This window comes from Trachypithecus francoisi, unplaced genomic scaffold (assembly GCF_009764315.1).
Source record: "Trachypithecus francoisi isolate TF-2019V2 unplaced genomic scaffold, Tfra_2.0 Contig01585, whole genome shotgun sequence".
In the NCBI taxonomy this organism is placed as follows: Eukaryota; Metazoa; Chordata; class Mammalia; order Primates; family Cercopithecidae; genus Trachypithecus; species Trachypithecus francoisi.
In genome coordinates this window covers 10260742-10288253 of record NW_022681444.1, presented here as the reverse complement: position 1 = coordinate 10288253, position 27512 = coordinate 10260742, and the positions used below count along the sequence as shown (strand labels likewise).

General features: G+C 46.6%; 1 protein-coding gene across 4 annotated transcripts in view; it reads left to right on the top strand.

The window, feature by feature from the left end:
- Positions 1–26442, top strand: part of TTF1 (transcription termination factor 1) — a 40272-nt gene extending 13830 nt beyond the window's left edge. For 2 of the 4 annotated variants that reach the window (XM_033194812.1, XM_033194820.1), the window contains exons 6-11: positions 1970–2100; positions 3653–3887; positions 7033–7122; positions 9227–9292; positions 19952–20037; positions 21716–22258. In XM_033194812.1, the coding sequence (XP_033050703.1) occupies positions 1970–2100; positions 3653–3887; positions 7033–7122; positions 9227–9292; positions 19952–20037; positions 21716–21939 (832 nt within the window). In that variant the 3' untranslated portion in view covers positions 21940–22258. Of the gene's footprint in view, positions 1–1969; positions 2101–3652; positions 3888–7032; positions 7123–9226; positions 9293–19951; positions 20038–21715; positions 22259–26350 lie in introns of those variants that run through there. The other 2 variants (XR_004433308.1, XM_033194827.1) reach the window with 2 other exon arrangements.
- The last annotated feature ends 1070 nt before the right edge of the window (positions 26443–27512 follow it).

Sequence of the window (27512 nt, the reverse complement as noted above, 5' to 3'; positions counted from 1 at the left end):
CGAATTCCTAACCTCAAGTGATCCTCCTGCCTCGGCCTCCAAAGTGCTGGAATTATAGGCTTGAGCCACCATACCTGGCTGACAGCCATGATTCTTAGTAGTGAAGAATAGACCAGGCATGGTGGCTCACACCTGTAATTCCCAACACTTTGAGATGCTGAGGCAGGCGGATCACTTGAGGTCAGGGGTTCGAGACCAGACTGGCCAACATGGTGAAACCTTATCTCTACTAAAAATACAAAAATTTACTGGGTGTGGTGGTGCACGCTGATAATCCCAGCTCCTTGGGAGGCTGAGGCAGGAAGATTGCTTGAACCTGGGAGGCAGAGGTTGCGGTGATCATGCCACTGGACTCCAGCCTGGGCAACACAGCAAGACTCCATCTGAAAAAAAAATAGTGAAGAATAACCAGTTTCTTTTCACCATACGCTGCATTTACAGACAAATGTCTGAAAATGCTACGATGTTATTGTTTATTTTTGGCTGGGTGTGGTGGCTCATGCCTGTAATCCCAGCACTTTGGGAGGACAAGGCAGGTGGATCACTGGATTAGGAGTTTGAGACAAACCTGGGCAATGTGGCTCTACAAAAAATACAAAAATTACCCTGGTATGGTGGCATGCACCTGTAGTCCCAGCTACTTGGGAGGCTGAGCTGGGAGGATTGCTTGATCCCAGGAGGTGGAGGTTGCAGTGAGCCATGATCATGCCACTGTGCTCCAGCCTGGGTGACAGAGCCAGACCCTGTCTCAAAGAAAAAAAAAAAAAAGAAATTGTATTTTTCTAGGATTTCTTTTGTGTTGCCTTAGTGATGACATAAACCACCATTCCTATTCAGATAGGAATCTGAAGATGTTGTAAAGATTGCTTTTTATTTACTTATTTAGGTTTTTAATCTGAAAATCCATTTGTAATATCATAGTGCTTTTTTTAGTACTTTATGTATTTTTATGTAGGATGAATGCACTTTACATGTCTTAAGTAGTTACATATTTACAGTAAGCCATTTGTTGTATGTTTATGGAATGCCTGTTTGTCAAGCATTATGGATACCATAGTATATGAAACCGACAAGGTCTCTGCCCTCATGGAACTTCCCTTCTTGAGCTGTGTCTTCCAGTATGGTGACCAGCAGCCTCCTGGGCCTGTCAAACATTTGAAATGTAGTTAGTCCACATTGACATGCTGTCAGAGTAAAACACATGCTGGGTTTTGAAGGCTCCAGATGAAGAACCGAATGTAAAATATATCATTGATATTTTTTGATACTGATGACATGTTGAAATGATAGCATTTTTAATATCTTGAGTTCAAGGAAATATATTATTTTTTGTTTTTGTTTTTCATCACGCAATGCCCATGTAAAAAATATATTCTTAAAGTTCCTTTTATTAAAACCAGGTTAAAGTGAATTTTCCTATGACTACTAGGAAACTTAAAATCCGTAAGAGGCTCGTATTATGTTTCTGTTGGGCAGTGCTGGTCTAGAGGAAGAGGCGTGAACAAGAGAGCCTGTGCATGTGTGAGTGCGGTTTGTGACCAGTGCTATGAAAGAGAAGCACAGTGTTCTCCAGGAGCAATCAACAGGGGGACTTCAGGCTAAGGGAGTCAGGGAAGCGTTCCCTGAAAATGCACCGTTTAAACTGCACTGGCGAGCGTGCAGGCACTGTCCAGGTGGGGTAGAGGAAAGCCATTTCCACCACAGGGACAGAGGCTCTGAGCTGAAGAAGGGCTAAGTGATTGCTCTGGCTGCTGTTCAGTTGAACCAGGCCTCTGGTCTCGGCTTCAGTGATTGATTGATAGGATGACCACCACTGAGAGGCCAACAGGAAGTGAAGAGAGCTCTGACCGGGTTCCCTGACAGCCTATGCCATTTAGCTTTTCCCACAATTGCTGCGTACTGGGATGAGAATACCGTATTTAATCTGATAGTTAGTTTAAACTTGGGAAATGTTTTCCCTTTCTGTTAGGTATAGCGAAGGAGACACTGAGAAGTTAAAGATGTACCATTCTCTCCTTGGGAATGACTGGAAGACGATTGGTGAGATGGTGGCCCGAAGTAGCCTCTCCGTTGCCCTGAAGTTCTCGCAGATCAGCAGTCGTAAGTGGCAGCCACCAGTGCCCACCTCGCTGAAGAAATAAGCCCTGACAGGCCTGGTTCAGCCATAACTGATCCAATGCCCAGAAATCACCGCAGACCTGTCTTCTGCAACAGCTTTGTGTGTTAAGCTATTCTCTATACTAATTCATTTGGTTTCCTCATGTATTCAGTGAAGCCATGCAACCTTTACCCACTAGGCTGATTTTTACCACACTTCGATAACTCTGTGCAAATGTAACTGCCAAGTGAACCCAAGAAACTGGTGGTGGGAGAGCCTGGGCGGAGGGTCACTTTCCCGCGGTGGCACGGGACACCTTGGGTGGGAGGAAGGCATGCAGTTCGTGCCTGTCAGGTGGGAACTTTTCTCAGAACCAGTGTTGGTGACCTCCTGTCTCTATCTCCTCTTTCTTAAAAGGTTTCCTTTAAGAAGACACTCCTTATCGGGTTTCTGTTTAGCACAGGGGCTCACATACTCCGGCCACACAGGTAGTGCCTTGCAGCCAGTTCTTCACATTTCCAAGAAATAAAGGAAAAATCTTGAATTTTTTTTTTTTTTTAATTTTGTGAACTCTAGCTATCTTTTTTTCTTTCTTGGAAATCGCTTGATTTTTAAATTGTCATCCAAATTGTTACTGAGGGGAACATGTAACATTCTGTGGAATGTTACCAAAAGCACAGCCAAGCAGCTGCCAGTGTGAGACTCCCTACTTTCTAAGGCCTCAGTCTGTGTGTGACTGTGAATGTCTCTAGTGAAGAAGGGTGAGCCATGGATACTGTGGGCATCTGCCATAGATAATTGGCTTCAGAAATTCTCAAGTGCCTTCATCAAGTACTGTGTTGGTATCACTGTGGCTATTATTGTTACACTAGGAACTCTTGTCCAAGAGACATGTACATAACATAAAAGCCATGTGGCTGGCTTTTTTTCCCCATTAAACGTTTGGGAACCTCACAGTTTCATGAGGGAGACATTGTTCTCCGAAACAGGATGAACAACTGTTTTGAAATAAATAAAACAATGCTTTAAGAAAGGACTTATTTAATAATTTCCGGCTTTAGTTCTTAAAAAGAATCCATGAGCAGCTGGGTGCGGTGGCTCACGCCTATAACCCCAGCACTTTGGGAGGCCGAGGCGGGTGGATCACGAGGTCAGGAGATTGAGACCATCCTGGCTAACATGGTGAAACCCTGTCTCTAATAAAAAATACAAAAAATTAGCCGGGCGTGGTGGCGGGCGCCTGTGGTCCCAGCTACTGGGGAGGCTGAGGCAGGAGAATGGCGTGAACCTGGGATGGGGAGCTTGCAGTCAGCCGAGATCGCGCCACTGCACTCCCAGCCTGGGCAACAGAGCGAGACTCCGTCTCAAAAAAAAAAATCCATGACCATGTTAGTAATTTCATTTTAATATGCACATAATTGTGTTTGTTTCATGTCTGTATAATTGAGATGCCCATTATTTTCTGAAAAGTATCTGATTTATCATTTCATTTTTAATATTGTGTTTGAAAGCAAATAGATTAGCAACTATAAGACCATCTTTTTGTATCTACAGAAAGAAACCGTGGTGCTTGGAGTAAGTCTGAAACCCAGAAACTAATCAAGGCTGTTGAAGAAGTGATTCTAAAGAAAATGTCTCCCCAGGAGTTAAAAGAGGTGGATTCCAAACTCCAAGACAATCCTGAAAGTTGCCTCTCAATTGTACGGGAAAAACTCTACAAGGGCATATCTTGGGTAGAAGTAGAAGCTAAAGTGCAAACCAGAAATTGGATGCAGTGTAAAAGTAAGTGGTAAGTTCTTCCCTCTCTCTTTCTCTATCTCTCTAGCTTCTGTGGAGAGCTGAGGTTACCAAGAATATCTGCGTAACTGCTGTGTGGAAGCTTACATGTCAAGAACAATCATGTCTCGTCTGCTGCCCCCGCTGCTTCCGTATCACTCTCTGATTTAAATTAGCACGTAACTAGCCCTGATGCATTGAAGAGTGTGTGCTTTCCTCCTAAAGAACTTGAACCTTTTTAAAACTGACTATTGACTTCTGATTTCTTTACTCTCTTTCTAAGTCTTTAATAAAACAAGGTAGCAATCTGTTGGCAGCATTAGAAAAAAAGACAGGGGCTGCGCGTGGTAGCTCACACCTGTAATCCCAGCCCTTTGGGAGGTTGAGGCAGGCAGATCAAGAGTTCAAGACCGGCCTGGCCAATGTGGCAAAACCCTGTATCTGCCAAAAATACAAAAGTTCAACACACCGAGAGTTCAAGACCAGCCTGACCAATGTGGCAAAACCCTGTATCTACCAAAAATACAAAAGTTCAAGAGGCCGGGAGTTCAAGACCAGCCTGGCCAATGTGGCAAAACCCTGTATCTACCAAAAATACAAAAATTAGCCAAGTGTGGTGGCTCACAGCCACCGGTAATCCCAACTACCTTGGAGGCTGAGGCAGGAGAATCGCTTGAACCCAGGAAGTGGAAGTTGCAGTGAGCTGAGATCGCACCACTGTACTCCAGCCTAGGCAACAGAGCGAGACTCTGTCTCAAAACAATAAAAATAAAAATATATTGGCCGGGCGCGGTGGCTCAAGCCTGTAATCCCAGCACTTTGGGAGGCTGAGACGGGCGGATCACAAGGTCAGGAGATCGAGACCATCCTGGCTAACATGGTGAAACTCGTCTCTACTAAAAACAAAAACTAGCCGGGCGAGGTGGCAGGCGCCTGTAGTCCCAGCTACTCGGGAGGCTGAGGCAGGAGAATGGCGTAAATCCGGGAGGCGGAGCTTGCAGTGAGATGAGATCTGGCCACTGCACTCCAGCCCCAGCAACAGAGCGAGACTCCGCCTCAAAAAAAAAAAATATTTATATATATATATATAGAAAAAAGATAGAAAACTAACATGCAGAGAGAAATCACAAGTGTAGTGATCAGTAACAGCTCCGCCCTTTTTTTTTTTTTTTTTTTTTTGAGATGGAGTCTCGCTCTATTGCCCAGGCTGGAGTGCAGTGGCGCGATCTCGGCTCACTGCAAGCTCCACCTTCCGGGTTTACACCATTCTCCTGCCTCAGCCTCCCGAGTAGCTGGGACTACAGGCGCCCGCCACCTTGCCCGGCTAGTTTTTCATATTTTTTAGTAGAGACGGGGTTTCACCGTGTTAGCCAGGATGGTCTCGATCTCCTGACCTCATGATCTGCCCGTCTCGGCCTCCCAAAGTGCTGGGATTACAGGCTTGAGCCACCATGCCCGGCCACAGCTCTGCCCTTCTAATGTGCTTTCTGCTTCTGTGGTTCCTCAGATGAAGTGAGGTAGGCGTGCTCCTGGCTACATCAGTCACATGGAGATAGTTTCAGTCCTGCTCTTGCCACACATTCTTTGCTGGATATAGGTTTTCCAGGACCTGGAGAGTCGCACAGCTGGATGTCCAGCTGCAGCGAACTCCTGAAACCAGTGGTTCTGCATGCTCATGACCCCCCACCTTGCACACGAAGGGCACTCAGTGGCTCCTGAATAATAAGTAGTAGGAGTGAAATCCAGAGTAGGCATATTTTATGTTAAGAGCAGACTCCTAGCTCACACTGCTTATATACCTTACAACTCCAGGGAAATAAACTCCAAAGAACAGGAAATGTTGAAGGAACCAGAGCTCTTTCTACTGTCTATTTTCAGCTAAAAGAAGGAAGAGTGAGGGCCGGGCATGGTGGCTCATACCTGTAATTCCAGCACTTTGGGAGACTGAGGCAGGTGGATCACAAGGTCAGGAGTTCGAGACCAGCCTGGCCAACATAGTGAAACCCTGTCTCTACTAAAAATACAAAAAAACTAGCCGGCGTGATGATGGGCATCTGTAATCCCAGCTACTCAGGAGGTTGAGGCAGGAGAATTGCTTGAACCTGGGAGGCGGAGGTTGCAGTGAGCCGAGATCGCGCCATTGCACTCCAGTCCCAGCAATAGTGCAAGACTCCATCTCAAAAAAAAAAAGGAAGAGTGAATTATAAGGCTCAATTGGAGGATGACATACCAATGTTAAAAAGAGGACATGGTGATCATTAAGGGTAGTACTGGTTCAGGATCAACATAATTAAGATAACATGCAAGATTTAGCTATGAATTTGAGATAAAAAATAGTAAACTTAAACTCTGAGTGTATGTTTACCTTGTGTAACATTGAAATGACCTCCATTGGTACATTTCAACTCTGTAAACATGGATGGCTCTCACTAAGAGCCACAGTGGTGTTGATCAGCGTGTGGATCATGTATCTCCATTACCAAGAATGTAAATATGACAGCTAATGATCTATCAGATTGTGACAAATTTTGCTATTCAAGGTAAGTACTTTTAAAATCTTTTTAATTGGGTCACTGCCTTTACTAGAAACTTCAGTCAGCCTGCAGCCACTAGCTTTGGCATTAGAGGAATCATTAAATCATTTCTCACTTTACTAAATTTGTCTTATTTGATGTTCCAAGGCTGGTAATGGTAATAAGAGCAATGCCTGTCTGTGTATAAATAGTCAAAATAATTGAGGGCCAGGCACTATGGCTCATGCCTGTGATCCCAGCACTTTGGGAGGCCTAGGCAGGTGGATCACTTGAAGCCAGGAGTTCGAGACCAGCCTGGCCAACATGATGAAACCCTGTCTCTACTGAAAATACAAAAATTAACGGGGCATGGTGGTGCACACCTGTAAGTAATCCCAGCTACTTGGGAGGCTGAGGCAGGAGAATCACTTCAACCTGGACAGCGGAGGTTGCAGTGAGCTGAGACCGTGCCACTGCACTCCAGCCTGGGTGACAAAGTCAGACTCTGTCTCAAAAAAAAAAAAAAGTTAGAAGTTGGTTCTGAATAAGAGCAATTTAGATGAGAAAAATATAGGAAATTTTAATGAAAACTCTACCCTTGAAAGTAAACTGTGTTAAACTGTGTTTTTCTTCCTTTTAATGTAGGACAGAAATTCTAACCAAGAGGATGACTAATGGTCGGCGCATATACTGTGGCGTTAATGCCCTGCGGGCCAAGGTCAGCCTTATTGAAAGGTAGGAAAAATCGAAATGGACACCTCTTAACTGTTTCTGTCTCTAGCCAAAGAGAAGTTGTTAACCCAGCAGAGTCTGCAGTGAGATTGCCAAGGTCCAAATCCCTGTTCCAGCACTTCTCGCATGTATGACCTACCCTTCTGAGTCTCGGTTTACTCTTCACTCATCTACTGAGGATGACGATAATCATACCTACCTCTTAGTGCTTTCAGGAGGATAAAAGAAAATAACATGTGAAACGTACTGTGTACTCCATGTAATTATTTTAGTCTTTGAAGCATTTCATGTGGATAAAATTATTTACGCCCATTGGAAAATGGGGGCAAATGATTCAGACAGAGCCCTCCTGTGCTCCAGCATGAGCTTGTTGGTGTCATCCTTGCTTGTCTTTGGTTTTGTCTTTGAGTTCCTGGTCCATGCAGGGTCCCCGCTAAAGTGTTGAAGGGTGACGAGGAAAAGGGAGACATGGGCCCGTTTTGTGATGCCTGGGAGACTCATGGACCTGGCCCATGTCGACTGAGGAACAGCAAAGAGCAGCAGAAGCCTGTGGGTTCTGGCCCTGCTGTCCGCCTTCTTTCCCTCTGCCTCACGCGTGAGCCCTGCCTAAGGCTCACTGTGGGTTTCCTGATCCTCTTTCCTATGCCCCCGCCCAGTCTTCCCTGCTAGAGAGACTGCATAGATTAGCAGATCCAAGAGCGCATCTCAAGTCAAACAGGCCTGGATTCCAGTGTTGGCCCCACCTATTAGTCATGCAATCTGGAGCCCATGACTGAGTCTCTTGGCACTGTTTCCCTGTCTGTAGGGCGGGGGGAGGGTTCCTGTAAATGAATTTGTGCACTTTAAGGTCTTTTTTTTTTTTTTTGAAACGGAGTCTCGCTCTGTCACCCAGGCTGGAGTGCAGTGGCCAGATCTCAGCTCACTGCAAGCTCCGCCTCCCGGGTTCACGCCGTTCTCCTGCCTCAGCCTCCCGAGTAGCTGGGACTACAGGCGCCGCCACCTCGCCCGGCTAGTTTTTTGTATTTTCAGTAGAGACGGGGTTTCACCGTGTTAGCCAGGATGGTCTCGATCTCCTGACCTCGTGATCCGCCCGTCTCGGCCTCCCAAAGTGCTGGGATTACAGGCTTGAGTCACCGCGCCTGGCTACTTGAAGGTCTTAACTGGCTCAGCGTGGTGCCTCGTGCCAATAATCCCAACACTGGGAGGCCAGGAAGATTGCTTGAGCCCAGGAGTTTGAGACCAGCCTGAGCAACATGTGGAGACTGTCTCTACAAAAAAAATCTAAAAAATTAGCCAGGCATGGTGCCACGTGCTTATGGTTCCAGCTTCTTGAGAGGCTGAGGTGGGAGAGTTGCCTCAGCCCAGGAGGTTGAGGCTGCAGTGAGCCACGATCACGCCACTGCAGTCCAGCCAGGGTGACACAGCGAGACCCAGTATTTTATAAAAAGACCTTCACAATGTCTGTCACATAGTACAGATGTCCTCTTACTGTGTGTCTATGCTGAATGATGAGGTGGTGTTTTTTGCTGTGAGAAAGCAACATGGAAGGCCGGGTGCGGTGGCTCAAGCCTGTAATCCCAGCACTTTGGGAGGCCGAGGCGGGTGGATCATGAGGTCAGGAGATCGAGACCATCCTGGCTAACACGGTGAAACCCCGTCTCTACTGAAAAATACAAAAAACTAGCCGGGTGAGTTGGCGGGCGCCTGTAGTCCCAGCTACTTGGGAGGCTGAGGCAGGAGAATGGCGTAAACCCGGGAGGCGGAGCTTGCAGTGAGCTGAGATCCGGCCACTGCACTCCAGCCCGGGCGACAGAGCGAGACTCTGCCTCAAAAAAAAAAAAAGAAAGCAACATGGTTTGGTGAGACACACAAAGGGCTCAGAAGGAGGAGAGAGGTCTTTTCAGCCCATCTCTGCAGCCCAACAACTCACTGACCTGGATTAACCTTGGGCTGGGATGCTGACCTCACTGTGCATGTGTAATGAGGGAGCTGGAATGGGGCGAAAGCATGGATACCTTCCAGCTCTTAACACTCCACGTGTCCATGAAGATGGATGGCTATCATGCTGATTTTTGCTTGAAAATTTAATTTTTATTTTTTCTCACAGGTTGTATGAAATAAATGTGGAAGATACTAATGAAATAGACTGGGAAGATCTTGCTAGTGCCATAGGGTAAGACCATTTGTTTAATATTAAACTAATTAAAATATAGAGATGACTTAATAAATATAATAACTCTCTATCATCTTACAGGGCTGATAATGATGCTGCATTTGGAATTTTGTATAAGTGGTGCTTAAAATTCAGTGTATTTGGTGAACCCTGTCTCTACTAAAAATACAAAAAATTAGCCGGGTGTGGTGGCAGGCACCTGTAGTCGCAGCCACTTGGGAGGCTGAGGCAGGGGACGCCTGTAGTCCCAGCTACTCGGGAGGCTGAAGCAGGGGAATGGCGTGAACCCAGGAGGCGGAGGTTGCAGTGAACCAAGATCGTGCCATTGCACTCCAGCCTGGGTGACAGAGCGAGACTCCGTCTCAAAAAAAAATAAAAAAATTCAGTGTATTTGCTAGGAAACCAATTTGTTAGTGCAGAGGAAACAATAATTTTAGGAGCAATGTATATGTAAAGGCTCTGAGCTGCTAGGCAGATCAGGTTTTCATCACATTAAATACATCATTAGTTGGATATGTTTTTGATTTTTCTTCCCTTTTTTTAGTGTCACATAGATCATCACGCCTCAGGTGTTTTGTGATGCTAGATTTTAGCTAGAGCATAATACCGATGGCCCACCCACCTCCTTCCTATTTCAGTTTTCCAGTGGAAAAATAATTGTGTAAGGAAGTATTACCATGTAGTCTAGTTGACCTTGGCAGGCATTGGAGGTGATATTATAGGTACTTTAGTAACAATGGAGTGAATTTTCCCAGTACATACCTTTTATCAATTCCAATTATTGAAAAATCAAAGGTTCAGAATTACTCTTCACCCACCAAATACGAGTGCCTATATGCCAGGCATTTTTCTAGGCTCTGGGGATACAGCATTGAACAAAAACCAAGTTCCTTGCCTGGTAGAGTGTTCATTCTGCTGACACAAATACCAAGTTTTGTATAGTACAGAATTAACCTAAAAACTACATTGATGATAATGATATCAAACTAATAATAATTACTGACTACCTTCTGTATACCAGGCGCAAAACGTAGTGATGAATAAGGACTTTAGGAACTCACATTTAGTTCTGGGAAGAGACTGTAAACAAATAAGCTCATTTCAGACAGCATGGTACCAAAAAGAAAACAAACATAGAGTAGAAGGGACTGGAGGCAATCAGGGTGGTTAGGGAAGACTTTGGAAGCAGAAGCGGTGGCAGGGTAGCCATGCGGGGATGAGACTGAAGGGTATTCGGACAGAGTAGTGAATGCAGACACCTTGAGCCAGCGCTGGCTGGGCACATTCAGGGGACTGGAAAGGGGCCAGGTGGCCCAGGACAGTGAGTAAAATGATGGTAGCAGTGGGCTAGGTGGGTCTGCAGGCCAGACTCCCATGCCTCAGGGGACTTCAGACAGTTGACAACACAGCACACGCTCTAGACATCCAGGAGTTCCAGTGACCTTTGTGTACCCAATTTGCAACTTTGTAAGCACTAGCAATTCTCTGGTTTTCAGCCTAGCTCTCACTTCAAAATCATCTGGGGAACTTTTAAAAAATACAAGTGCCACATGAATGGGGATTGGTCTGGCGTAGGGGTCTGGCTTCGCATGAATGGGATTGGTCTGGTGTGGGGTCTGGCCGTCGGAATAGTTCAGAGCTCCAGGTGACTGATGTGCTACCCTGCTGAGACCCCGTGCTTTAGCGCTGGTTAAATGACTTGGTTGGTTCCCAGTTAGAACATTTTAGTTGTGTGTAACAATTTCAAATACAGAACTGAGTATCATGCCCCACCTGTAAGGAAAAAGGACTTGACTGGTCAGTGTAATTTTACCTTTTTTTTTGGAATAGGTAATAGATTACGTAGTCCATAATTGAAGAAACATAGGCCAGGCACGGTGGCTCTTGCCTGTATTCCCAGCACTTTGGGAGGCCAAGGTGGGCAGGTCACCTGAGGTCAGGAGTTCAAGACCAGCCTGGCCAACATGGTTCAACTCCATCTACAAAAATACAAAACTTAGCCGGGCATGATGGCAGGTGCCTGTAGTCCCAGCTACTCAGGAGGCTGAGGCAGGAGAATTGCTTAAACCTAGGAGGCAGAAGTTGCAGTAAGCCAAGATCGTGCCATTGCACTCCAGCCTGGGCACAAAGCAAGACTCCATCTCAAAAAAAAAAAAAAAGAAAAGAAAAAAGAAACATGAAAGGAAACACAGTGAAAAGTGTCGCCTCGGCCGGGCGCAGTGGCTCAAGCCTGTAACCCCAGCACTTTGGGAGGCCGAGACGGGCGGATCACAAGGTCAGGAGATCGAGACCATCCTGGCTAATACGGTGAAACCCCGTCTCTACTAAAGAATACAAAAAACTAGCCGGGCGACGAGGCGGGCGCCTGTAGCCCCAGCTACTTGGGAGGCGGAGGCAGGAGAACGGCGTGAACCTGGGAGGCGGATGGCGTGAACCTGGGAGGCAGAGCTTGCAGTGAGCTGAGATCTGGCCACCGCACTCCAGCCTGGGTGACAGAGCCAGACTCCGTCTCAAAAAAAAAAAAAAAGTGTCGCCTCACCACTCACCGGCCACACAGCCCTGCAGGAAACCAGTGTCTATTTCCCAGAGATGGTTTATGCAAAATGTCCGCAGGATCTGAGTAATGTCCTGATGGCTAATGTTGGCTATTTATACCTACTTTCTTTTTTTACTCCTTGAATAGGAGTTACCAGAGATTGTCTTTTCAAAACACCAGCTTTGATTGCATTGACCCTATCTTGTGATTTTTCTAATGTCAGCTCCTTACCACACCGTCCCTTCAGCTCTCTTTGAGTTTATCTTGCTGCTGTTTTTCAACTTCTTGAGATGGGTTCTTAGCTCATTTGCCATTTTTCTTTCTTTGTAATACACATTTAAGGCCATATGTTTTCTTCTAAGTACTGCTTTATTAGCAATGCCCAATTATTTTTTCAGAAACTTTATTAGGAAACTTTTAGACAGATAACAAAATAAATGAACCTTCATGTTCCCATCACCCCAATTTAGCAACTGTCAAAATCCAGCCATCCTTACTAAACATCTACATTCACTCCCTCCAATTATTGTTATCTTTTTTGGTAAATTTTACATACTTTGCAGCCTTAGTACCTTTCAAAATTCAAATAATTCTAGTGATTCCATTTAGAATCAAGTAATTCCATTTCTAGAACTACATTCTACAAAACAACTTCACACATCCATGAAATGACTTGTATACAAAGTAACTGACTGCAAAATGCCTGTTAATAGGGGACTGGCTATATATATATATTTTACCCATACAATGAAATTCTTTTTTTTTTTTTTTTTTTTTTGAGACAGAGTCTTGCTCTGTCGCCCAGGCTGGAGTGCAGTGGCACCATCTCTGCTCGCTGCAAGCTCTGCCTCCCGGGTTCACGCCATTCTCCTGCCTCAGCCTCCCGAGTGGCTGGGACTACAGGCGCCCACCACCACGCCCGGCTAATTTTTTGTATTTTTAGTAGAGACGGGGTTTCACCGTGTTAGCCAAGATGGTCTCGATCTCCTGACCTCGTGATCCACCCGCCTCGGCCTCCCAAAGTGCTGGGATTACAGGCGTGAGCCACCGCGTCTGGCCACAGTGAAATTCTTTATAGCTACAAAAAATAATGAGAAAGCCCCTCAGTGATGGGGCACAGAGAGCGCCAAGACACAGTCTTGGGTGAGGAAACACTGCATGGGTCGCAGGGTGGCATGCCAGCGCCACAGAACAGGAAAGCTGCCATGTGTGTGTTTATTCGAGACTTCCAGTCTCTGTGCTCTGGACCAAATAAATCAGACCAGCCCTCCCTCCAGCCCACCTGCCACCGAAGACACTCAAGAAAGGCAAATGAAATGTGTGCAAAGTCTCTTAAAGGCTTCAAGAAGCTAAACAAGTTGTAAGAATAACAGAAAGCACCCCGCATCCCCTTCACCCAGAGTCGCCTCTTCTGAACATTCTGCTACATTAACTTTATCATCCCTGTCCCCCTCCTCCAAAGGAATACAGTGTTTCCCATAACCATTCAAGAGTTAGTGGCAGATACCACTTCCCAAGCTAGGATGTTATTTTACATCACCACAGTACAACTGAGAATCAGGAAGTTTCACAATGATATAGTACCACCCTCTAAAACATAGTCCACATTCAGATTTCACCAGTCCTCCCAGTGATGTCCTTAGTAGCATTTCCCCGCTTTAACTGTACCATTTCCTTAGTGTCCTTTTTTTTGTTTGTTTGTTTTTGGAGACAACCGTCTCACTCTGTTGCCCAGGCTGGAGTGCAATGACGTGATCTCGGCTCACTGCACCCTCCGCCTCCTGGGTTCAAGCAATTCTTGTGCCTCAGCCATCTGAATAGCTGGAATTAGAGGCATGCACCACCCTGCCTGGCTAAATTTTTTTTTTTTTTTCAATTAGTTAATTTTCTTTTTTCTTTTTTTTGAGACAGATTTTCACTCTTGTCGCCCAAGCTGGAGTGCAACAGCATGATCTCAGTTCCCTGCAACCTCCACCTTCTGGGTTCAAGCAGTTCTCCTGTCTCAGCCTCCGAGTAGCTGGGATTACAGGTAACTGCCACCACACCTGGCTAATTTTTGTATTTTTAATAGAGACAAGGTTTCACCATGTTGGCTAGGCTGGTCTCAAACTCCTGACATCAAATGATCCACCCACTTCAGCCTCCCAAATTGCTGAGATTACAGGCATGAGCCACCACACCCAACCTTTTGTGTGTGTGTGTGTGTGTGTGTGTGTGTGTGTGTGTATTTTTAGCAGAGATGGAGTTTCGCCATATTGCCCAGGCTAGTCTTGAACTCCTGGCCTTAAGTGAAGAGATGGGGTTTTGCCATGTTGTCCAGGCTAGTCTCGAACTCCTGGCCTTAATCCCTCTCAAAGTGCTGGGATTACAGATGTGAGCCACCATGCCTGGCCTTCCTTACTGTCTTTTAATCTGTGAAGATCGTCCTTCTTTGCTGTTGATGGTAGTGAAATATTGGAGGCATACAGGCTAGGTGTTTTGTCGAATGTCCGCAGTTGACACTTGTCTAGTATTTCCTCTTGAGGAGATTCAGGCTGTGTCCTTCTGGCAGGAGGACAGCATATTCCTGATGTTTTCTATCACTGCATTATGTCATGAGGCACATGATTCTCGTTTTGATTATTTGGCTAAGGCAGCATCTGCCTCTTTTCCCCACTGTATAAAAATACTGGTTCTGGCTGGGCGCGGTGGCTCAAGCCTGTAATCCCAGCACTTTGGGAGGCCGAGACAGGTGGATCACGAGGTCAGGAGATCGAGACCATCCTGGCTAACACGGTGAAACCCCCGTCTCTACTAAAAAATACAAAAAAAAACTAGCCGGGCGAGTTGGCGGGCGCCTGTAGTCCCAGCTACTCGGGAGGCTGAGGCAGGAGAATGGTGTAAACCCGGGAGGCGGAGCTTGCAGTGAGCTGAGATCCGGCCACTGCACTCCAGCCTGGGCGACTGCGAGACTCCGTCTCAAAAAAAAAAATACTGGTTCTTCCTTTGGTGGCAAGAAATGGCTGTGGGGAGACATTCTGAGACTATATAAAGATCCTGTTTCTCTTTAAGCTTCTGTCAGTTTCCTTGTGGTTTTCATTTGCATTTCTCATCTGTGAAGTGAGATTGAACATGGCTCTTGTGTTTATAAGCTGTCTCTCTTTACCTTCACTGTGAGCCTTCACTGTACATAGCTCTTGCATTTTAATCAGTTCCTGTGATTGGAGAGGCCACCACTCTCGCTATCTGAACTTAACTGCTTGCTAAGTAAGGGAGAGCTGGGCTGCAGCGCACAGGCCCTCTACGTGTTGTTGAGCATCATGGGGCTCGGGGATCAGTGACTTTCAGATGCAGGGATGTTGAGGGATTGCTTGGCCTTTGGTTTTGGAAGGTAGACAGTAGGGTGAGGCTGCTGCAGCCTTTCTGACTTCCAGAAGTGTGGCTACTGGTGTGAGGTCCCATTGGTCCATTAGGAAAGGTTTTGTTTTGTTTCTAGTCAATATTCTGTGGAACCATTAAGAAGGATTTAGGAGGCCGGGCGCGGTGGCTCAAGCCTGTAATCCCAGCACTTTGGGAGGCCGAGACGGGCGGATCACGAGGTCAGGAGATCGAGACCATCCTGGCTAACACAGTGAAACCCCGTCTCTACTAAAAAATACAAAAACTAGCCGGACGAGGTGGCGGGCGCCTGTAGTCCCAGCTACTCGGGAGGCTGAGGCAGGAGAATGGCGTAAAAACCCGGGAGGCGGAGCTTGCAGTGAGCTGAGATCCGGCCACTGCACTCCAGCCCGGGCGACAGAGCGAGACTCCGTCTCAAAAAAAAAAAAAAAAAAAGAAGGATTTAAACTGGTTCTCATGGTTAGTCATTTATGGTTTGGGATTATAACCAAACAAGAAAGGATACTCTGTCTCTTCCTTCTTGAATGTGGAGAATTGGAAACTCTCAGTCCAGGCCCTGCCAGGATTCACAGATACATGCCGTGGTCCCAAAGCCTTTTCTTTTCTAGCTCATCTGAGGGTCAGGGTACCTACTCTTCAGCACCATAGGCCCCAAGCAGGGAGAGTGCCAGGTGCTTTGAAGGAGGTGACGCTGATGTGCACCCCACCAGCTCCCATCTTGAGAACGACTTACATTGACAAAGCCCTTTATAATGTCAAACCACTTTTTAAAAATTCAGCTTTCCGGCCGGGTGCGGTGGCTCACGCCTGTAATCCCAGCACTTGGGAGGCCGAGACGGGCGGATCACGAGGTCAGGAGATCGAGACCATCCTGGCTAACACAGTGAAACCCCGTCTCTACTAAAAAATACAAAAACTAGCCGGACGAGGTGGCGGGCGCCTGTAGTCCCAGCTACTCGGGAGGCTGAGGCAGGAGAATGGCGTAAAAACCCGGGAGGCGGAGCTTGCAGTGAGCTGAGATCCGGCCACTGCACTCCAGCCCGGGCGACAGAGCGAGACTCCGTCTCAAAAAAAAAAAAAAAAAAGAAGGATTTAAACTGGTTCTCATGGTTAGTCATTTATGGTTTGGGATTATAACCAAACAAGAAAGGATACTCTGTCTCTTCCTTCTTGAATGTGGAGAATTGGAAACTCTCAGTCCAGGCCCTGCCAGGATTCACAGATACATGCCGTGGTCCCAAAGCCTTTTCTTTTCTAGCTCATCTGAGGGTCAGGGTACCTACTCTTCAGCACCATAGGCCCCAAGCAGGGAGAGTGCCAGGTGCTTTGAAGGAGGTGACGCTGATGTGCACCCCACCAGCTCCCATCTTGAGAACGACTTACATTGACAAAGCCCTTTATAATGTCAAACCACTTTTTAAAAATTCAGCTTTCCGGCCGGGTGCGGTGGCTCACGCCTGTAATCCCAGCACTTTGGGAGGCCAAGGCAAGTGGATTGCTTGAGGTCAGGAGTTTGAGACCAACCTGCCCAACATGGTGAAACCCTATCACCCCATCTTTACTAAAATGCAACAATTAGCTGAGCGTGGTGGCAGGTACCGGTAATCCCAGGTAGTGGGGAGGCTGAGGCAGAATTGCTTGAACCCTGGAGACGGAGGCTGCAGTGAGCCGAGATTGCGTCACTGCACTCCAGCCTGAGCGACAGAGCCAGGCTCCGTCTCAAAAAAAAAAAACAAAAAAAACCACTTTCCCATTAAATTTGTGTATATTTTGTGACATTTCTTCAAATCACATCATTTGTAAAATTAAAATGGGTTTTTATGGTTTTAAGTAAAACTACATGTTTAAAAACTGATTATTAAGCTGGGTGTGGTGACACATGCCTATTGTCCCAGGTACTCTGGAGGCTGAGGTGGGAGGATCGCTTGAGCCTGGGAAACAGAAGTTGCAGTGAGCTGAGATCACGCCACTGCACTCCAGTCTGGGTGACAGAGTGAGACCCTGTCTCAAAAAAATAAATAAAAATAAATAAAAGGGCCCCACGAAATCCAGGCCGGAGGTAACTGAGGAACTGATTATCCATTTAAGATTTACAAATCTCAAAACTCCAAGATAGAGACTGTGGCATCTAGTCAAATACTGTTTGAAACACTATATACTCTCAAAGTTTTAATAACAAAATGGTAAAAATTATATTGAAGGTTCAGTCTCCTGAGATTCTTAAAAACTTCTTTTTTTTTTTTTTTTTTTTTTTTTTTTTTGAGACGGAGTCTCGCTCTGTCGCCCGGGCTGGAGTGCAGTGGCCGGATCTCAGCTCACTACAGGCTCCGCCTCCCGGGTTTACGCCATTCTCCTGCCTCAGCCTACCGAGTAGCTGGGACTACAGGCGCCCGCCACCTCGCCCGGCTAGTTTTTTGTATTTTTTAGTAGAGACGGGGTTTCACCGTGTTAGCCAGGATGGTCTCGATCTCCTGACCTTGTGATCCACCTGCCTCAGCCTCCCAAAGTGCTGGGATTACAGACGTGAGCTACTGCGCCCGGGCCAATGAAAGCATTTCTTACCATTTTGGTGTATTTTTTCTTTTTTCCCCTTTTTTTTTTTTTTTTTTTTTTTTGAGACGGAGTCTTGCTCTGTCGCCCAGGCTGGAGTGCAGTGGCTGGATCTCGGCTCACTGCAAGCTCTGCCTCCCAGGTTCACGCCATTCTCCTGCCTCAGCCTCCCGAGCAGCTGGGACTACAGGCGCCCGCCACCATGCTCGGCTAATTTTTTTTTTGTATTTTTAGTAGAGACGGGGTTTCACCGTGTTAGCCAGGATGGTCTCGATCTCCTAACCTCGTGATCCGCCCGTCTCGGCCTCCCAAAGTGCTGGGATTACAGGCTTGAGCCACCGCGCCCGGCAGATTCTTAAAAACTTCTTTGTGAATGATATAAGCAGGATTTAAGGATAGCATCTCCACCTAATGAGATGTAACCCTTGCCTAGTTTTAAAATGTCCAGATCAATGATTGTTATTTCTCGAAGCATGGGCTTGGGTCTGCAGCATGTTGGGCGCACAGCATTATGGGAAGGGGAAAGGCACAGGCTGCCTCAGAGCTGGGGTTTCAGAGTGAGACACATTTGGCATAGAGTCCAGGGACTCCACTTCAAGTCTGTGGGCAATTGTTACCTCTTTGTCTGAGCCTTTTGTTTCCTCATCTGCATAATGATCTAATAGGCCATCAGGAGGGCTAAAGGAGATAATGGGCCAGGTGCAGTGGCTCACGCCTGTAGTCCCAGCACTTGGGAGGCCAAGGCGGGTGGATCACCTGAAGTCAGGAGTTCAAGACCAGTCTGGCCAGCATGGTGAAACCCTGTCTCTACTAAAAATACAAACATTTAGCCCGGCGTGGTGGCGGGCACCTGTAATCCCAGCTACCCAGGAGGCTGAGCCAGGAGAACAACTTGAACCCTGGAGGCAGAGGTTGCAGTGAACCGAAAATGTGCCTCTTCACTCCAGCCTGGGTGACAGAGCGAGACTCCATGCCCCCCAAAATAAAGAAGATAATACAAGAAAAAGACATAGTCTGGTACCTGGCACATACGTCCTCAGCTAGTGGTTACTGTAATGAAGAGGTTGGAAGAATCATCACCTTTTACCTCTACATACTTAACATCAAATTCTTCATGCTAATTATTTTAACTACTGGATTAGTTGTTTTTTAATGTTCCCCTTTTATTAGGAAAAGGTGCCCAAAAAGTTAAGTTAGTGGTTTTTACTGTAAAAAAACAAAGAGCCGGGCACGGTGGCTCAAGCCTGTAATCCCAGCACTTTAGGAGGCCAAGACGGGCGGATCACGAGGTCAGGAGATCAAGACCATCCTGGCTAACACGGTGAAACCCCATCTCTACTAAAAAGTACAAAAAACTAGCCGGGCAAGGTGGCGGGCGCCTGTAGTCCCAGCTACTCGGGAGGCTGAGGCAGGAGAATGGCGTAAACCCGGGAGGCGGAGCTTGCAGTGAGCTGAGATCCGGCCACTGCACTCCAGCCCGGGCCACAGAGCAAGACTCCGTCTCAAAAAAAATAAAAAATAAAAAACAATAATTTCTGACCCACTTACTGTAAATTGAAATGTATTGTAAATTGAAAACGTACCAAAACCTCGTAAGCATCTGCTTTTTTTAGCTTTGTAAAATAAACATCAGGGAACATCTGTCTTTGAATTGTGACCAATACGTATGTGTCCTGAGTGTAATGATTAAGAGGGTAGGATCTGGAATCACACTACCTGCTGAAGTCCCTGCTCTATCCCTGATTAGCCGTGTGAGCTTGGGCAACTTCTCTGTGCCTCAGTTTCCTCATCTCTCCAGCACCAGGGAGAGAGTGGTAACTCCCTCCTTGAGTTGTCGCGAGGATTATTTATTGCTGCAGTTAATGTGCTTAGGCAGGGCTGAGCACCAGGTAAGCAGCAGCATATTGGCCAGCATTATACTTTGCCTTCTCGACTAGTGATAGAAGTTATTTTAATTTAAACAGAATCCATTCTGTACTACTGACTCTTTTTCCCCTTTACGTCTTTTTAAACCAAATAAACAATAGCTTTCCATCTTCCACAAAAATTGTGTCATATTTGTATCACACATGTATGGTGATCTTATTTTATGTAAAGCTATAAACCTCACCGGAATAAATGTACTTACTACACTGTATTGAAATCATAGAGTTTTAAACTAACTTACTTTTTATCTTTTCTTTCCTTTTCTAAAGTGATGTTCCTCCATCTTATGTTCAAACTAAATTTTCTAGGCTGAAAGTTATCTATGTTCCATTTTGGCAGAAAAAGACTTTTCCAGGTTAGTATTCTTAATATTTATATGGCTAAGAACATGGCGTTTGGTGCCACCTGCTGGTAATGAAAGTCACCGAGGCAAGCGACTGGACTTAGAGCCTCAGCTTCATCAGCTGCAAAATGGTGGAAACAGACAGGTGTAATCCCTACATGGCAGGACTTTCCGAAGTCCTAAATGAGGTCATGAACGTGTACGGTGTGGTCATCCCGGTGCTTGACACTTAGTGACCACTCTGTAAATAGCTGAGTCCTGCTGGTGTTGCCATCACACACACACACACACACTCATGTGCACACAGCACATGCACACGACATGCCTGTGCACCACACCACATGCATGCACTCACACACACCACATGCACGTACACACATACACATGCACATACACACGGAAGCATACACACGTTCCGGAAAGAATGAAAGACACCCAGTTCCTTCTTTGTAGCCATTTGTGGATGTTTTCGATTTGTAAGTCCCAAACTCAGATCATCAGAGCCATGTGAGGAGCTTGTTAAAAACACAAATTCTGGCTGGGCGCGGTGGCTCAAGACTGTAATCCCAGCACTTTGGGAGGCCGAGACAGGCGGATCATGAGGTCAGGAGATCGAGACCATCCTGGCTAACACGGTGAAACCTCGTCTCTACTAAAAATAAAAAAACTAGCCGGGCGAGGTGGCGGGCGCCTGTAGTCCCAGCTTCTCCGGAGGCTGAGGCAGGAGAATGGCGTAAATCTGGGAGGCAGAGCTTGCAGTGAGCTGAGATCTGGCCACTGCACTCCAGCCCTGGCGACAGAGCGAAACTCCTTTTCAAAAAAAAAAACAAAAGCAAAAAAACACAAATTCATGGCCAGATGCAGTGGCTTATGTCTGTAATCCCAACACTTTGAGAGGCCAAGGTGGGAGGATCACCTAAGACGCGGAATTCAAGACCATCCTGTGCAACATAGAGAGACCCTCCCCCCCTCCACACACACCCCTATCTCTACAAAAAATACAAAAATTATCCGGGAATGGTGGTGCATGTCTGTGTTCGCAGTTACTTGGGAGGCTGAGGTGGGGGGATTGCTTGAGCCTGGGAGTTCCTGGCTGCAGTGAGTGTGATCACACCGCTGCACTCCAGCTGGGGTGACACAGCCAGACCCTATCTCAAAAAAAAAAAAAATACAGATTTCTGGGCCTCATTTCAGATCTACCAATTCCTAGTCTCTAGACCGAGTCCAGAGCCTGGATTTTCACTAACAAACTTGCAGGCCTGTGCTCTCTCTCAGTGTCTGCACAGCACTGGTGTTTCTCCTGGGCTCACCATTTGGATGATATCGTATCCTGGGCTGTGATGAAATGCGTCTTTGCGTTCAGCAGAAATCACTACCCGGGTTTGAATCCTTATGAACTCCATGGCCTTGGGCAAGTCTCTTAATGTTTTTATGCCTTGGTTTCCTCAATTGAAAAACAAGTTAAAAATAGTGCCTAACTCTGTAGCATTTTTGCAAGGATTGAAGAAGTGAATGTGAGTAAACCAATTGGAACCAGAGAAGTGAATGTGAGTAAACCAATTGGAACCAGACCTTACACACAGCAATAACAGGAGCAGTTCATAGTCATTACCAGTCTCCTGTGTGCCTCAACTGTGATAAGAGGCCTTGTACAGACAGATAATTGCACAATTACATTTCTTTTCTGTAGAGATCATCGACTACCTTTATGAGACGACTCTACCTTTGCTTAAAGAAAAGTTAGAAAAGATGTTGGAGAAAAAAGGCACTGAAATCCAGACTCCTGCACCACTCAAGCAAGTTTTCCCGTTTCGAGACATCTTTTATTATGAAGACGATAGTGAAGGAGAGGACATAGAAAAAGAAAGTGAAGGCCAGGCGCCGTGGCTCACGCCTGTAATTCCAGCACTTTAGGAGGCTGAGGCTAGTGGGTCATCTGAGATCAGGAGTTCAAGACCAGCCTGACCAACATGGTGAAGACCTGTCACTACTAAAAATGCAAAAATTAGCCGGGTGTGGTGGTACTCACCTGTAATTTCAACTTGGGAGGCTGAGGCAGGAGAATCACTTGAACCCAGGAGGCGGAGGTTGCAGTGAACCAAAGTCGCACCACCGCATGAGAGAGAGATTACTATTTCTTGTCCCTTTTTATCAGTTTGGTTATATTTATATATATGTGTCAGTAAATCTGTTTTCAGTATTCATGTTTAATAAAGAATGTACAATGGCCAGAGTTCTACTCTTTCCTCTAGAGCATTAAAATGTATTGTCATTCATATTAAAGTGTATTTGAATGTGAAAAGAAAGAGGAACATATGAATTGATTTAATAAATAATTACAACTAACGGTTTTATTAAAGGACAAAAGTTTCACAAATCCCTCTAATTGTAGCAGAGAATAGGGTCACATTCTCTGAACATTTCATTACATGAGTTCAGCTATATGGGTACTGAATGAAAATGAGAGTTAAGGCCGAGCGCGGTGGCTCAAGCCTGTAATCCCAGCACTTTGGGAGGCCGAGACGGGCGGATCACAAGGTCAGGAGATCGAGACCATCCTGACTAACACCGTGAAACCCCGTCTCTACTAAAAAATACAAAAAACTAGCCGGGCAAGGTGGCGGGCGCCTGTAGTCCCAGCTACTCGGGAGGCTGAGGCAGGAGAATGGCGGAAAACCCGGGAGGTGGAGCTTGCAGTGAGCTGAGATCCGGCCACTGCACTCCAGCCTGGGTGACAGAGCAAGACTCCGTCTCAAAAAAAAAAAAAAAAGAAAATGAGAGTTAACAATTTCAGAAAAGTATGTGCCCTTCCGCTGTGTTTCCAATTGTTTAGATGTGTGCTCTCCATGTATATATGTATCACATTCGTGTTAGGTGGAAGTTGTGAATCAGGTTCCCTCAAACTGGTCTCTTTCCCTTGTACCTGTCATAGTGTACATAGCTCATCTTCCTGAGTTTGATTCTAGTGTTCAAAGATAAGTATTTTTCATATAACATGTCCTGTCAAAGCAAGTCACTGAACTTACCTGGTATTTAACTGAAAACAAACAAAAAACAGCAATCTCTTCCATTGCTTGTTAAAAAAACTGGCTTAGGCCAGGCACAGTGGCTCACGTCTGTAATCCCAGCACTTTGGGAGGCCAAGGCAGGAGTATCACTTGAGCCCAGGAGTTCGAGACCAGCCTGGCAACATAGTGAGAACTTGTCTCTATAAAAAGGAAGGAAGGGGCCGGGCGTGGTGGCTCATGCCTGTAATCCCAGCACTTTGGGAGGCCGAGGTGGGCAGATCACAAGATCAGGAGATCGAGACGATCCTGGCTAACAGGGTGAAACCCCATCTCTGCTAAAAATGCAAAAAAAAAAAAAAGAAGGAAGGGAGGGAGGGGTGGGAGGACAGGAGGGGAGGGGACACTCTGTTATATTTATTGAAAGGTGCTAGCCAGGTGTGGTAGTGCAGCCTATGGTCTTAGCTACTCAGGAGGCTGAGGTGGGAGGATCACTTGAGCTCAGGAGTTTGAGGCTGCAGTGAGCTGTGATGGCACCATGTACTCCAGCCTGGGGGACAGAGACCAGACGCTTAAAAGAAAAGAAAAAAAAAATGTGTCAGGCAGTCAGGCACAACTGTAGGATATTCAAAGATAATTTCATTGGTGGGCTATTCCATCAATCAGGAAAGCAGAACCACCCTAGATATTTCAAATGGAGAAGAACTTAATATAAATTTTATGTTCCTTTTGGAGGGCAATTTGGTAAGATACATCAAAGCCTGAAGAGGCCAGGCACAGTGGCCCACACCTGTAATCCTAGCACTTTGCGAGGCCAAGGCGGGCAGATCACCTGAGGTCAGGAGTTAGAGACCAGCCTGGCCAACATGATAAAACTCCATCTCTACCAAAAAAAAATGAAAAGAAAATTAGCTGGGCATGGTGGTGTCTGCCTGTCATCCCAGCTACTTGGAGGCTGATGCAAGAGAATCACTTGGGGGGGGGGCGGTGGCTCAAGCCTGTAATCCCAGCACTTTGGGAGGCCGAGACAGGCGGATCACGAGGTCATGAGATCGAGACCATCCTGGCTAACACGGTGAAACCCCGTCTCTACTAAAAATACAAAAAAAATACTAGCCGGGCGAGGTGGCGGGTGCCTGTAGTCCCAGCTACTTGGGAGGCTGAGGCAGGAGAATGGTGTAAACCCGGGAGGCGGAGCTTGCAGTGAGCTGAGATCCGGCCACTGCACTCCAGCCCAGGCGACAGAGCGAGACTCTGTCTCAAAAAAAAAAAAAAGAATCACTTGAACCTAGGAGGCGGAGGTTGCAGCGAGCTGAGATCACGCCACTACACTCCAGCCTGGGTGACAGAGTAAGACCCAGTCTCAAAAAAAAAAAAAAAAGTAATAGAGGCTGGGCATGGTGGCTCATGCCTAGCACTTTGGGAGGCCGAGGCAGGAGGATCAGGAGGTCAGGAGTTTGAGACCAGCCTGACCAACACGGTGAAACCCCATCTCTACTAAAAATATAAAAATTAGCTGGGTGTGCGCGCCTGTAATCCCAGCTACTCAGGAGGCTGAGGCAGGAGAATCACTTGAACCCGGGAGGTGGAGGTTGCAGTGAGCCAAGATCCCGCCACTACACTCCAGCATGGGCGGCAGAGACTCTATTTCAAAAAAAACAAGCATTGACAGTGCAGCCTTGGGGCCTGCTTTCTTGGAGGCTACACAGTCAAGCACTTCCGGAACACCATTTCCTGTTTATTTCCTGAAATACATGCGCAGGCATTCTTCAGCCTCCCTAAGTGCCATCAGCTCACTCCCAGCTTACCCAGGCTGTCACATGGTCCATTGCACAATCACTGCTTCCTGAACACCCTCCATCCTTTCATTCTGTCCCCCTGTGCCACTTCCCTGTTTAAGGCACCAGACCTGGGTGAACCCTTCCCTTTGCCTGTTACCTGCACCTGAAGAACTGAATATTCCCAGAAGAAAATTACAGCTGAGCTGTGCAGATTTCACTGTAATGATGATAAAGCTCAAACGGACACAATGTTACCAAAGGATCCTACTTTGAATCTCTAGTTGGCTTGCTTTGCTTTTCCGCACATCAGATCATGTCCACAGTCAGCCCTCTCACACTCACTTTCTGCCTCATGTATATAATCCACTTAGGAAAGTGCAGCCGTAAGACATAAGCTCCCTCCTCCCTCCACCAAGCAGACAAACCTACCTCCAGCCACACTTAAGCCAATGCCTACACCTAAGCCCCTGCAGCCCATCCCCTTGCTTTTTTTTTTTTTTTTTAAGAGACAGGGTCTCACTGTGTTGTCCAGGCTGGAGTTCACGATCACAACTCATTGCAACTTTGACCTCCCAGCCTCAAGCAATCCTCCCACCTCAGCCTCCCATGTAGCTGGGACCACAGCAGGCATGTGCTACCACACCAGCTAATTTTTATTTTTTATTTTTGTGTAGAAACACAGTCTCCGTAGTTTGCCTAGGCTGGTCTTGAACTTCTGGGCTCAAGTGATCCTCCCACCTGTGCCTCCCAAAATGTTGAGATTACAGGGTGTGAGCGCCTGGCTACCCCAGCATTTTCTGAGATTTTGATGTTTTGTTGATCCTTCTAATTGTCAGCCTTCTGTTCTGGACCATTAACACCATACAAACAGGCTCTAGTATAACTCATCTTAATTTAACGTGTGTATGTGTGTATATATTTATATATGGACTCAATTAGTGTCTGCTACACTCCTCCCCCTGCACTCAACATTGAAAAGTTAGTGTTCCTCAGAGCTCAGTTTTGGGCTTCTTCACATTCTCTCCATGCCTTGAAATAATGTGTATATGCTAATCCCTCCTCCCGAGTGTGTAGTTACAGGTCAGATTCTCCCTGAACACCAGGATAAAAAAAAATTCATCTGCCTACTCACTGTCTCCATGCAGGGATCTTACACCTGAAATCTATTATCATATTACAAATAACATTCTTTCTTTTTTTTTGAGACAGAGTTTTGCTCTTGTTGCCCAGGCTGGAGTGTAATGACACGATCTTGGCTCACCGCAACTCCCGCCTCCCAGGTTCAAGCGATTCTCCTGCCTCAGCCTCCCGAGTAGCTGGGATTACAGGCATGTGCCACCACGCCTGGCTAATTTTGTATATTTAGTAGAGATGGGGTTTCTTCATGTTGGTCAGGCTGGTCTCGAACTCCCAACCTCAGGTGATCCACCCACCTCGGCCTCCCAAAGTGCTGGGATTACAAGTGTGAGCCACCTCTCCCAGCACAAACAACTTTCTAATTGCTGACACCCATCTCAAAATGTGTCACTTGTCCCCCAGGCTTCCTCGTCTCTGCCAATGGTATTGTTACTGGGCATCCTGTGTTGGAATGGATTCTGTCATGCGCGTCCGTGTGAAGAGACCACCAAACAGGCTTTGTGTGAGCAACGTGGCTGTTTATTTCACCTGGGTGCAGGCGGGCTGAGTCCGAAAAGAGAGTCAGCGAAGGGAGATAAGGGTGGGGCCGTTTTATAGGATTTGGGTAGATAAAGGAAAATTACAGTCAAAGGGGGTTTGTTCTCTGGCAGGCAGGAGTGGGGGTCACAAGGTGCTCAGTGGGAGAGCTTTTTGAGCCAGGATGAGCCAGGATGAGCCAGGATGAGCCAGGAAAAGGAATTTTACAAGATAATATCATCGCTTAAGGCAAGGACCGGCCATTTTCACTTCTTTTGTGGTGGAATGTCATCGGTTAAGGCGAGGCAGGGCATTGCACTTCTTTTGTGATTCTTCAGTTACTTCAGGCCATCTGGGCCTATACGTGTAAGTCACAGGGGATGCGATGGCTTGGCTTGGGCTCAGGGGCCTGACAGATTCTTTAACCAAGATCAACAGAGCTGGAGCTCTGGCCCAGCGATCTCAGTTCGTGCGATAGCAAGCAAAGAATTGCAAACTAGGCCGGGCGTGGTGGCTCACGCCTGTAATCCCAGCACTTTGGGAGGCTGAGGCAGGTGGATCACGAGGTCAAGAGATCGAGACCATCCTGGCAAACACAGTAAAACCCCGTCTGTACTAAAAATACAAAAAAATTAGCCGGGCGTGGTGGCAGGTGCCTGTAGTCCCAGCTACTCCGAGGCTGAGGCAAGAGAGTGGCATGAACCTAGGGGGCGGAGCTTGTAGTGAGCCGAGATCGCGCCACTGCACTCAAGCCTGGGCGACAGAGCGAGACTCCATCTCAAAAAAAAAAAAAAAAAAAGGCAAACTAACACTGAAATGCAAGCTTAAAGCAAGGTTTATTGCAACCCAGTAAAACATTCTGAGGGAGAGCAGGCTGATTTCTGGGAAGTAAAATCAGCACCCCTTTACAAAACTCAAGGTGCTTTTACGGGGTTTGTGGGAGGAGTTGAAACTTAGGCTGTGTTTGATTGGCAGTTTATGGTTACATCCCTAAAGTTAAACTGCATGTGTTTTTACCCATAATTCATTAAGAAAAGCCCACTCAGAG